Raw genomic sequence first — 12,295 nt, forward strand, 5'->3', positions numbered from 1 at the left:
CATGTGGCTCACAGAGTACATCCCAGTCTGTCGACTCAAAGCAGTCCTGCAGTGCTTCAGTGGCATCATGTGTCCACTTCCTTACTGTCGTGGTGTGCTTAGGTTGTCTTTTCACCAGAGGGACATACTTTGGAGTCATCCTGACCAAGTTGTGGTCTGACCTGCCGGGGGGGGGGGGGGGGGGGGGGGGGGCAGTGGCGTCATATGCGTCAATGGCGTTGGCATAAAGAAGATCCAGGGTTTTATTGTCTCTGGTGGGGCAGTCGATGTACTGATGAAAGTTATTTAACCATGAATGAGTCTGGGTGTTCAGTCAGTAGTTTTTGCAGCGGTGGAGCTGATGACGTCACAGGCTACCGCTGCATCAGCTGATGGAGGGATGTAAACAGCGATAGCAATGGTGGACATGAACTCCCTCAGTAAATAATACGGGCGCATTCCCACAGCCAGCAGTTCAGTGTCGGGGGTACAGAGACGTTCCTTCACGCTAACATGTCCGGGGTTGCACCACCTCTCACTGACATAAAGTGCAAGTCCGCCACCCTTCTTCTTCAAACTTTTGGAAAGGTCTCTGTCTCCCCGTACCAAACTCAACGCTGCTGTCCGGGATGTGCGAGTGCAGCCATGTTTCACTGAAGCAAAATAAGCTACACTCACGGTATTCCCTCTGGGTCTTCACCAGCGCTGCCAGCTTGTCTGTTTTATTCCCCAAAGACCTCACGTTCCTCATTGTAATCGCTGGGTTTGTGTCTTCTCCTTTTTTCCCTCCTTTTTACTCCAGACCTGCAGCCCCGGCTTCTCCTCCGTAACTCCTGCGGGACCACAGGTCTGTCTCCGGGCAGCAGCAGGTCTACACAGCGCAATCAGCTGTTCGCGCCTGTAAACAATGCTGCCACCGCTGCCGTCGGCATAGTTCCCAGTTACAAAAAGTAGGGAAAGTAGAAGAAAAACACGGAGAAGGGTAGCAAACTTAAGTCCAGACATTGTCACAACTCTAACGAACAGGTTGTGATTGATCAGAAAACAGAAAAAAAAGAACGAACTGACAAATAAACGAAAACTTAAAAAACACGATGGGAGCTGCTGCTACAGGCTGCCACCTGGGACGGCGCCAAACGCTCACTATTAGTTTGAACAGAGATGCTCTTTTCTCATCACTTCTGGCTCCATTTATGTTTAAAGAGCCTATTTTTAAATCACACATGAGAAAAGAAAAAAACGTCAATGCAGCCAAAAGACATACGTGTAGTATGTGGGCAGACATTTCAGATTTAGTCATCGTCTTCAATCAACTGGGCTCTGACTTTGGTCACAATTTTTTTTAGCCGGTAAACCTCCTGTTCACTGAACACATCGCTCTCCTTCCTCAGCTGAGTCACAGACTTGACAAAACCTCTCAAATCAGGAAAATAGAGCTCAGGTTTAACAGCTCTCTGTCCTTTAGTTTCCTGCAGGAACTTTCTCACTTTTTCAAAGGGATAAAAAGTGATCTCATCCTCTTGTGATGGCGTCCACTCACATTCCTCCTCGTTATCTGTCAGATCCTCTGTCCCTCTCCTAGCTCCAGCTCTGTTCTTTGTCACTGCTGTTTTTTTCTTTTTCCAGGTTTTTTTATTAGACTTAAATCATCTGACATATTTTCATCCATCAGCACCTCATTGATCACACTTTCAACCACCTGACTACTGTTTCCTTTATTTCTGTTACTTTTCTTTCTCATTAGTCTGAACATTTCTTCTCTTTTCAGTCTCAGTCTGATCCTGATCTACACTCTGCTCCCTGTCCTACATTTTTGCCTCTGTTTCCTGTGCTTTCTCAACAGACTGACACACACCGAGCGAGTCTGACCCGGGCCGCGGCGCATCAGCCGAGTTCGACCGGCCCGCGGCCTCAGGGCAAGGCCGAATCAAATGTCCCTCCACACCACAACCGAAACATTTCATCTTCTCTGAAGTTGCAAACACGATATAATTAAACCCTTCAACCCTACAGCTGAAAGTCAGGTTCAGGTCTTTGGAGCTGTCTTTGAAAACCATGAACACCTGCCTGCAGAAGCATCTTGATGAGGGAAACCAGCTGTCCGTAGCGCCCCAGCTCTTTCACCAGCTCTTCGTTTTTAATGAAAGGGGGGACATTAGAAATCATGATCTTTTTCGCTGGGTTTACCAGCGGCAGGACGGGCGTGAAACTTTCATTTATTACTACGCCAGATTCAACCACTTTTTCCACCTTTGCCACGTCAGAGAGAGACAGAGAGACAGAGAGAGAGAGAGAGAGAGAGGCAGCGAGAGAGAGAGGCAGAGAGACAGAGAGAGATTTTGATTTTTAAACAGACGTTTATTTGTCTTTTTGATTACTGTATAAATTCAGTAATCAGGACATTCACACAAACAGACGAATTGTCAGGTGTTACAGTTACATCAGCACATGTCCAAAGTGTAGTAGTCCCTCTGCTACAGAGCAGAGCACCTCCTCATAACACCACCTCACCTGGAAACTGTCCAGGTCCTCAGCAGCCCTGTAAAAACTGAAATCAATCATCAGTCTGGACTTCACCATTTTCACAAATCCGGAAGCACATCAACATTCAAGGCTTCCTACTTTCCTCCTCCGGCTCACATACACCGCCATCCTTGCCTGTCCTAAAACAAAGTTCAGTAGCTGACCTTTGTTTTTCTGTTGGCGAGTGTATTTAAAACCAAAGATAAAAACCTGCTTTGTGAAAACTTCTTCACATCTACTGAAGATGGTTTCCAGCAGCAGAAACAGAGCTGTGAGACGAGAGCACTCTGAGAAGCAGTGAGACACCGTCTCTCTGTGGCTGCAGAAGGGACATTTGTCCTCTACAGCAGCGTTGATCACAGAGACGAAGGAGTTCACTGCTACAGCGCCATGTAGGATCCTCCACTGCAGGTCTCCATGTTTCCCTGCTAGAGGAGGTTTGTACAAAGACCTCCATGCAGGCCTGAATGCATGATTTAAGAACCAGTAAGTCCTCCACGGGGTGTCACTGCGCCTGTTCAGTTTATTCTGGTTCAGAGTCTTTACCAACAGTTTGCACAGCGTCTTCCCTGAGGCGTCCTCCAAAGAAATACCTACAGGGTCAACAGGCTCGAGTAAAGGACCAGAACAGTTTTTAAAACCAGGAAACAGTCTGATGACAGGATACGGGTCAGCACAGTTTGGTAGTAGTGCACCACCACAAAAGTCTTTCAACAAAGTACATTCATGTCCTGTCAGCTGATGTCTCCAGTGCTGCAGCAGCTAATTGATGACTCGTGTTGATCTCACTCTCAGCTGAGCAGCAAGTCCAGCAGGGTCGTCCAACCAGGTCCGGTTAGCTCCACCACCTGGCCCAGAGTGGAAATTCCAGCAGTCTGAAGCATTCTGGACAGAGTGGGTCCACCCCAGCTCGGACTGGTCAAATGTCCTCCCAACATTACTGGTTCTTGCAGAAGCCAGTACAGAGAGTGCTGCTGCTTCTGCTTCCTCAGCAAAGTCCACACTGAAAACACAGTCCTGTAAAAGGCTGGCAGAGATGAAACGTTCAGCTTGCTGGGGTCCATTAGAAACAGAGACAGACCCAGTCCTAGACCACCACACCGCCTGAGGATGCAGCAGGATGTGGGTCTCCACACCAGGTCTGCAGGTCCACTGAGCAGTCTGAATGAACTGGAGGCGGAAGGCAGCTCCCCTACTGGCCAGATGGATCAGGCCCTGCCCACCTTCCTCCTTAGGGAGAAACAGGACGCTCTGTGGTACCCTGTGCAACCTGTCCCAAAAGAAGTCAACTAACAGTCTCTGGATGTTTGACAAAAGAGAAGCTGGGGGATCAATGCAGGCCAACCGGTGCCACAGAGCAGAAGAAACCAGGTTATTGACGACTAGAATGTGACCTCTGTACGATGTTTTTGATAAAATCCATTTCCATTTTGTGAGTCGACCTTTGATCTTTTCTAAAACATTATCCCAGTTTTTTTGTAAAAAAGTGTATTTACTCAGAAAGACTCCCAGATATTTCAGTCCTCCTTTCTTCCAGACCAAGCCCCCGGGTAGCCTGAGCCGATCCCCCAGCCTATCCCCCACCATGACTGCCTCACTCTTCCCCCAGTTTACTTTGGCAGATATGGAACTGAACAGGTTAGCGTTGTTCACTAACAGATCAATATCCTTCTGTGTGTTCACCAGGATAATGACATCATCAGCGTAGGCTGACAATTTAAAAGAGACGTCACAATCAGGAAAATGAACGCACTCAGATCATGTCTCAGTTTGTGCAGCAGAGGCTCGATGGCTAGTGAGTAGAGCATCCCTGTCTGACCCCCTCCCAACACTAAAAGGAGCACTCAGACCGCCATTCATTTTCAGAACACTCGCAATGTCACTGTACAGAATCTGGATCTCTGCTATGAAACCTGGGCTGAACCCAAAGGCATCTAGAGTTTGCCATAGATACTGGTGTTCAACCCGGTCAAAAGCCTTTTCCTGATCTATGGAAATAAGACCAGTGGCTACAACTGATGAGCCAGAGACCTCCAAAACATCCCGAATTAAAGTGACATTGTCACTTATGAGCCTGCCGGGCACACAGTAGGTCTGGTCAGTGTGGATGACAGAGGCCATCACCTCTCTGAGTCTGGTGGCCAGGGCCTTGGACAGTATTTTATAGTCCGTGCAGAGCAGAGAAACTGGTCTCCAGTCCTTGATTTCCTGTAGGTCTCCTTTCTTGGGCAGTAAGGTGATGACCGCCCTCCTGCAGCTCAGGGGCAGCCGTCCACTCTCCAGGCTGTTTGAGACCACCTCCAACAGGTCTTCCCCCAACACAGACCAGAAAGATTTGTAAAAATCAACAGGGAGACCGTCCAGACCAGGAGCTCTGCCACTCTGCAAGCCCATCAGAGCAGTGTACAGCTCACTGAGGGATAAAGGGGCCTCCAGTTCTGCGTTGGCCTCAGCGTCCACCTGAGGAAGACCAGAGAAGAAACTGCTGCACACCTCAGGGTTTTCAGTCCTCAGACAGAGAGAGAGAGAGAGGCAGAGATTCAGAGAGAGAGAGAGATTTGGCCTTTATGGTGAACATTACCAAGTACCTCTTGCATTGATATTAAGATGTCACTACCAGTTGTAACCAGTAGAGAGAGCTGGTGATGAGGATAAAGGGGGGTGTGCTTGAGGGCGTGAGGGGCATTCTGGTTAAATGGAGCTGGTTAGCTCGTGTAAAAAGAACACAAGTCTCATTGTTTAAAAAGATGAACAAAACATGGTACCAGGAGTGAAAGGCAGCTCATAATTGTCGGCTCGACATGGAGACTTTGACCTCAGGAGGGACTGAAGCTGGTGGGAAATGTTGACAGCAATGGGCGGAGCTTCAAGCAGCAATTTGAGCTGTACATGGCTGCCATTGGACTGGACTCGAAGCCCGACGCCAGGAAAATTGCGCTGCTGCTCACAGTAGCGGGTCCTCAAGCCATCAAGTCTTCAATACGTTTGAGTTTGAACAGCGTGATGACAGCGGTAAATACAACTGTGTAGTTGTTGAAAAGTTCCAGGCACATTGCTCACCAAGAAAAAACACAGTATATGAGAGATACGTGTTCCGTTTGCGGATGCAGCAGCCTGAAGAGACTTTTGACAGATTTGAAACTGAAGGCTATGATCCGTGATCAAATTTTGTACGGGATTTATGATAAACGGACGAGGGAACGGCTGCTACGGGATCCTCAGCTGACACTCGAGGAGGCAGCGAGACAGTGCCATGCAAGTGAGTTAGCACAACAGCATGCAAAGACATTCAGTGAAACAGGTATCACTGCAGGACATGACAGTGCAAAAGTAGCTGTGGTTAAAAATAAGATGAAGAGAACAACGCCACAAAAGAAAGGCACAGATGATACAAGCTACTCTTGCAAACGCTGTGGTGGAAGGCACGAGCCCCGACAATGTCCTGCTTATGGCAAAAAGTGTTCAAAATGTAATGGAAAAGATCATTTGCAAAACAGCGTCCCTCTAAAAGTAAACCCAAATCAGTGCGATTGGTGGAAGAAACTTACCTGAGTGAGACTTTCTTTGTCGGGATGGTGTCATGTGATAGTGCACAAAAACAGCAGGATGACACTGGTGAAAGTAAAAAGTGCTCAGGAAAAGGAGACACTTGGCTTGTATCACTTCAAATAAATGGAGCTATAGTAGCACTGAGGACTTATACAGGTGTACAAGCAAACCTAATCAGCATGAAAAGCCCAAAAAAAAAAAAAAAGGGCAGCTGAAGGACTACAATGGAAAAGACATTGAAAACATAGGTCAGTGCAGACTCAAGGTTAGAGTGAAGAATAAAACTTAAAATCTACTGTTTACAGTTGTACCTGAGGGTCGTGAGTCACTGTTAGGCGGAGCTGCATCAAAGACATTGAACTCAGTAAGGAGGGTGTATCATATTAAATGCTCAGAAGCAATAAATGCACACTCAGGCACAGTTGACCACATTGAGCACCGTTATGATGATGTCTTCAAAGGAATGGGATGCCTCCCATACACATACAGAATCCAACTAAAGGAAGATGCAAAGCCAGTGATTCACACGCCACGTAGAGTTCCAGCTCCACTTTGAGAGCGGCTCAAACAGCAACTGGACAAGATGTCACAGCTGCAAAAAGTGGAGGAACCTACCGAGTGGGTAAACTCAATGGTGTGCGTGGATAAAAAGAACAACAAACAAACAACAAACAACTGAGAATATATATGAATCCTGGAGATTTAACCAAGAAACTTAAAACGCGAGCACTACCAGATACCAAAGCGTGGGGAGATTGTAAGTGAAGTGGCAGGAGCCAAATACTTCTCAAAACTAGATGCAGCACAGGGATTTTGGCAAATCAAATTGGATGAACAAAGTTCAAAATACTGCACTTTCAACACACCTTATGGAAGATACAGTTTTCTCAGAATGCCATTTGGCATAATCTCAGCCTCTGAGATTTTTCACCATGCCATGGATAACATAGAGGGACATGAAGGGGTCCGTCGTTATGTAGATGACGTGGGCATATGCTTCCAGATCCATGACAAAGACTGAAAGCAAATATGCCCAAATTGAAAAAGAGTGTTTTGGACTGACTTATGGTCTGGAAATCTTTCACTGTTATGTGTATGGACTTCGCACCTTCACAGTTGAAACAGATCATCGTGAGAGACAAACGGATTGTCATTCCACACAGCCTGAGAAAAGAAATACGACAGAAACTACATGAGAGACACTTGGGCATAGAGAAATGCAAAAGGAGATCCAGAGACTCTGTATACTGGCATGGTATAAACAAGGACATGAAAATAAATGTGAAACATGAAAGAAGCACCAGAGCAAGCAGGGCCTTTTAATTGCACAAACGTTTTGCTTTTTTGGCAGGTACTCCATCCCTCTCATGCTCATCCATTTTCTTCTTTATTTTCCTCTTCTTGTTTTATTGGAGGGTGTTGTTTGAGTGAATGACTTCTCGTCACTTGATGTTGCAGTTAATGTTCTACATACTGCCACCTGCTGTACTGGAGGGGAATGTAGCAAACAAATCAGATAGGCTTAGTAGCTAGGCCTCCCCTTAACGTTACAGCCAACATTTTTTTTCTTTGTTTAGAAAGGTTAGAAAATATGGGAGATTTACAGGAAATTGGAGGCCAGTGGGAGAGAAGGCTAAAATAGAAGAGAATCCTACGAAAAACATGAGGGGGGATTTACTATTCTGTTGTTGTTTTCACTGTTATTTCCCTAATTATTTTGCTGCAAGTTCCTTTCATGAAACTCACTGAGATGGAGTACAGAAGTCTTCATGAGGGAGGGCACACTTTAATTGATTGGTCTCACTTTTCCTAGCCTTCATGAAATAATGAGGTGTTCATGTTTTTCCAGACCAGCTGCTGAGCTATAAACTGTTATCACAACAGCTGTCAATATGCAACAAACTCAGCGATACTGTTGTCAGTGAGTTAGTGAGCCGTTATAAGCATAACAAATCCCTTATGCATACATGTATTTTTACTGAGAAAATGCACATTGATCATCATTGCTGCCAATCTGACAATGTTGGTCAAATGTAATTTACAAACCTTGGTCTGGAACAACATCTGGATGGATGTTATATATGCATTTTTTTTTTATTCCAGATCGCAGCGCAAGTTCTTTGTTTTAGTGTGTTTTTGTGCTTTTTGCATGTTTCTGTCGTCAGAAGTCTCGGTTGATTGTACGCATGATCGTGAGACTGTTGATATGCTGTTTACTGTTTTCTAGACCAGTAAAACCGGGATCGGAAATTGTAAGATCCATTCAGTGATGGCTCCATTGTTTACATATGGGAACTGTTAGCACTGTGTTACACAACGCTGCAAGACTGGAGATCCCCACAAAAATAAGGAGAAGGAAGTGTGGATGCAGAGCTGGAGCAAAGTGCTTACCACTCTACACCCCCCGTCCTCCCCCAGAGCATCCCTGACACCAGGAACACTGACAGCTGTCACAACCAAAAGTTCTAAGTTGATACAGCTACCGTGGGACGTGCATCAAAGCGAAATGAACTGGAATACAGGGAAGTCATCACCAACTTTGTCAAATGGTGTGAACTGAACCACCTGCACATAAATGACAGCAAAACAAAGGAAATGGTGACTGACTTCTGCAGAAAGGTGCCACAGACTACACCTGTGAACATCCAGAGTTTGGACAAAGGGACTGTGGTCAAGTACAAATACCTGGGTGTTCACCTCAACTGCAAACAGGACTCGACTAACAACACATATGTCCTGTACAAAAAGGGCCAAAGTCAAATCCATCTGCTAAGACTGAGGTCCTTTGGAGTGTGTGGGATACTGTTAAGAATGTTTTATGACACTGTGGTGGCGTCTGCAGTTTTCTATGCAGTTGTCTACTGGGGGTGGACAGAAAAAGACTGAACAAACTGGTCAGGAGAGCTGGCTCTGTCCTGGACTGCCTTCTGGACACCACAGAGGAGGTGGGTAAGAGAAGGATGTTAGCAAAGCTGACATCATTCATGGACAACCCCTCTAACCTCGTGGGGGCAGCTCCTCCTGCAACAGACAGCTACACCCACTACGTGAGAAGGAACACCTTAGGTCCTTCATTCCAATGGCTGTCAGACTGTTTAACTCCAACATCATTTATTGTAACACTGTGTTGGTGTTCATGTCAAGTCACAACATCACAAACCTACTCACTGTACTGCTCCATCATTTATGTCATCATATGTTATATGTATGTGTGTTTGTGTGTGTGTGCAGTAACCCAAGGTTGGCAATATTTATTTTTATACTCTTTGTCTATAATGTACACAGTCTTCTACAGTTGATTTTATTTTGTAGCTTTTTATCTATTGTTGATTTTATTTTGTATCTTTTTAATTGTCTATTAGAGTTCTGCTTGTCCGTTTTTCTACCTCTCCTTTTTTAGTCTGCTGCTGCAACATGTGAAGGTCCTATCTTATCTTATCATTTCCAGGTGGGGATCATGTGTACTTGTTCTCTCTCACCTCCTTCCTGTTTCTGCCAAAGCTGTTTTCTATGACCATGGTCTCTGCAGTGATGTGGTGGTATTTGGAGCATGGCGGTAAGGGCAGATTCGCCATAGACATTACTCCGGCCCGCACCTCCACCACCCTGCCACCAGAGTACAGACACACTTCAGCCCGACTCCGCACCTCCTGCAGCTGCTCCGACAGAGACGGCATTCTACACACAGAAATACACACACACAGATTCAGTGACTATATCCAAATTAATTTATAATACAGATGCATTTACATTAAATCACATACATTTATAAAATGCTATCTAGATATCAGAGAAATGAGGATTCCTTCAGAGTTCGGTCTTCCTTACTCTATATGTAGATAAATGCTGAGAGCAGCTTTATTTATGGGGCAGTACTTAGCATAGCGGTGCTTTGAGCTAAATACTAACATCAGCATTCTAACATGCTCACAATAACAATGCCAACATGCAGATATAATGTTGAGCATGCTCAAAATCTTTTAGTTTAGCGTATTAGCATGCTTACACTTACCAGTGAGCGCTAAACACAAATAACAACTGATATTGCAAGCTGATGGGAATGCTATTAGTTTTGCAGGTATTTGGTCATAACCAAAGTTATTACAGTTCACCTTGAGAGGAACATGAATGTGTGTACCAAATTTCACATATTCAATAGCTGTTTACAGTTTAGACCAAAGTGACGGACCAACTGACCACCACCACCACCACCACTGTGGTATGGCGACTATGGTCAGCAGGTAGAGCGGTCGTCCACCTATCAGAAGCTGTGGTTCGATCCCTGTTCGAGCACGGGTGTAAAAAAAGTAGAAATTATGGCTCAGTTAAAGCAATTATTGCAATGCAGCAATTTAAAATGTATTTAGTTTTAGTTTGGTTCGTTTTGTTTCCCCATGGTTGTGGCTATTTTGAGTCAGCAGCAGGGTTGGAAAGAAAGACAGTACATTTACTCAAGCACTGTACTTGTGGGCAATTTTGAGGTACTTATACAATATATACATCTGCTCTGCAGGTTATGTGTCACAGGTAAATAATTTTGTGACTTACATTCATCTGTTGACTGAAGATATACTTTTCATTGCAGATAATAATTTTCAACACAAAGCATATCAGATCCCATAAAATGTGTTGCTTTGTAATAAATTGTATATAATAGATTCAGGCAGCACCTGGAACAGCTACAATGCTTATTACACGTACATTAATGATTTAACCCGAAGAGGGACCATTATCTCAAAAGGCCATCTTTTATTTTCACATTTAAGATTAATTTGCCCTCAGGAATATTTGTAATGCTGCACTTCTACTATTACATTATTACAAAAGTCACTGCTGTCAATACTGACTCCGGATGTTTCTCCATTGTGCAGTAGGTTACATGAACAGTCGCACGCCGCGGTGCAACCAGGCAACGAAGCTGTTGGTGTGCGCTGGTGTTGTTTCCTACCTCCGGTCGACAGGAGCACAGCAGTGATCCGGGGCTGCTTCACACGGTCCTCTTTGTGCACGTTGATTTCACAACAACCGTGACAACGCCGAGTAACGGTTTCCTTAATGACGCAATGTAAGGTCGTCGGTATTACAGCAGTAATGTACCTGTCTACCAGTAATGTAACCATTCTGTGGTACCACAAAATGGGACTGAATATTGTCCAGTGTATAATCCGAATGAAACACACGGGGCTCTCCCCTGAAACTGGAGCAAAACATGGAGGCATCTTAGGTGACGTCATGCATAGGTTTCTTTATGGCGATATCATGTATCAATTTCAGCTTGTTGTATTACATGGTGCCTATCACGTCTACCTATCTAGTTGAGAATATTTAGGGATTTAAAGACCGAGTGATGGTCATTTTGTAACGTTATTATTATTATTATTATTATTATTATTATTATGTCGCTGTTTGATCACCTAATGGTACGCAAAAAATCACGAAACTCGACACACGCGTCAGAAATAACGCCTGAAATTAAGTTCAGCACAGCTGCCCGCAGATCCTCTTACTGGCACTGTGGCAGGCGAGCAGCACTCGGTCGCCTCCCTCAACTCGCTGTCATATATGGCATGACCAAATTTCCGTAGGACATGGTTTATTGTCGGGACTTATGTTCACTCCTGACTATCGACATGCTTTAGAAGCATTTATAGTTGATGCTGCTGTGCATTTTTATGGGCAGCTTTAAAGGCATATTATAGGTGGATGACGACAAAGTACTATTTACCACTATTTAGGCCAGATACTTTCATCATATAAAAGGCAGAGATTGGACCTAGTGTTATGACACATGTTATGCTGCATAAATGTGCGTGTGTGTGTGTACTTTTACTTGCTACATAGTGAGAGGAGCAAGTTTTAAACCAACAGAGTGAGGACATTTTAGACTTTAGACTTTAAGACTTCTTCTTCTTTTTTTTTTTTTTTTTGTTGGAAAGTGAGGACTTTTTGGCTGGTCCTCACAATTCAAAGAGCTGTTTGAAGATTAACACTCTGTTTTAAGGATTATGTTAGAATTTGATTTAGATTACGGTTGGGGTTAGGCATTTAGTTGTGATGGCGAAGTAAGGGCCCAGGGGGAATGCATTATGTCAGTGAGGGTCCTCACAGAAGTAGCATTACCACACTGTGAAAATAAGTAAGTCATACATCCAAAAGTTTTCGTGAGTAGAAGTACAGAATATTAACAACAAAATGTGCTTAAAGGTATCAAAGGTAAAAGTACTCCAGGCAGTTGAATGACCCC

At 44.6% G+C, this 12,295-nt stretch overlaps 1 protein-coding gene across 1 annotated transcript in view; it reads right to left on the reverse strand.

The window, feature by feature from the left end:
• The window catches only part of LOC121614462 (E3 ubiquitin-protein ligase RNF31), a 65,402-nt gene extending 55,674 nt beyond the window's left edge, over window positions 1–9,728 (reverse strand). The window contains exon 1 of the mRNA XM_041948324.1: window positions 9,531–9,728. Coding sequence (XP_041804258.1) covers window positions 9,531–9,728 — 198 coding nt within the window. The remainder of the gene's footprint in view (window positions 1–9,530) is intronic.
• Between the last annotated feature and the right edge of the window lie 2,567 nt (window positions 9,729–12,295).

Source organism: Chelmon rostratus, chromosome 12 (genome assembly GCF_017976325.1).
Source record: "Chelmon rostratus isolate fCheRos1 chromosome 12, fCheRos1.pri, whole genome shotgun sequence".
NCBI classification, from domain to species: Eukaryota; Metazoa; Chordata; class Actinopteri; order Chaetodontiformes; family Chaetodontidae; genus Chelmon; species Chelmon rostratus.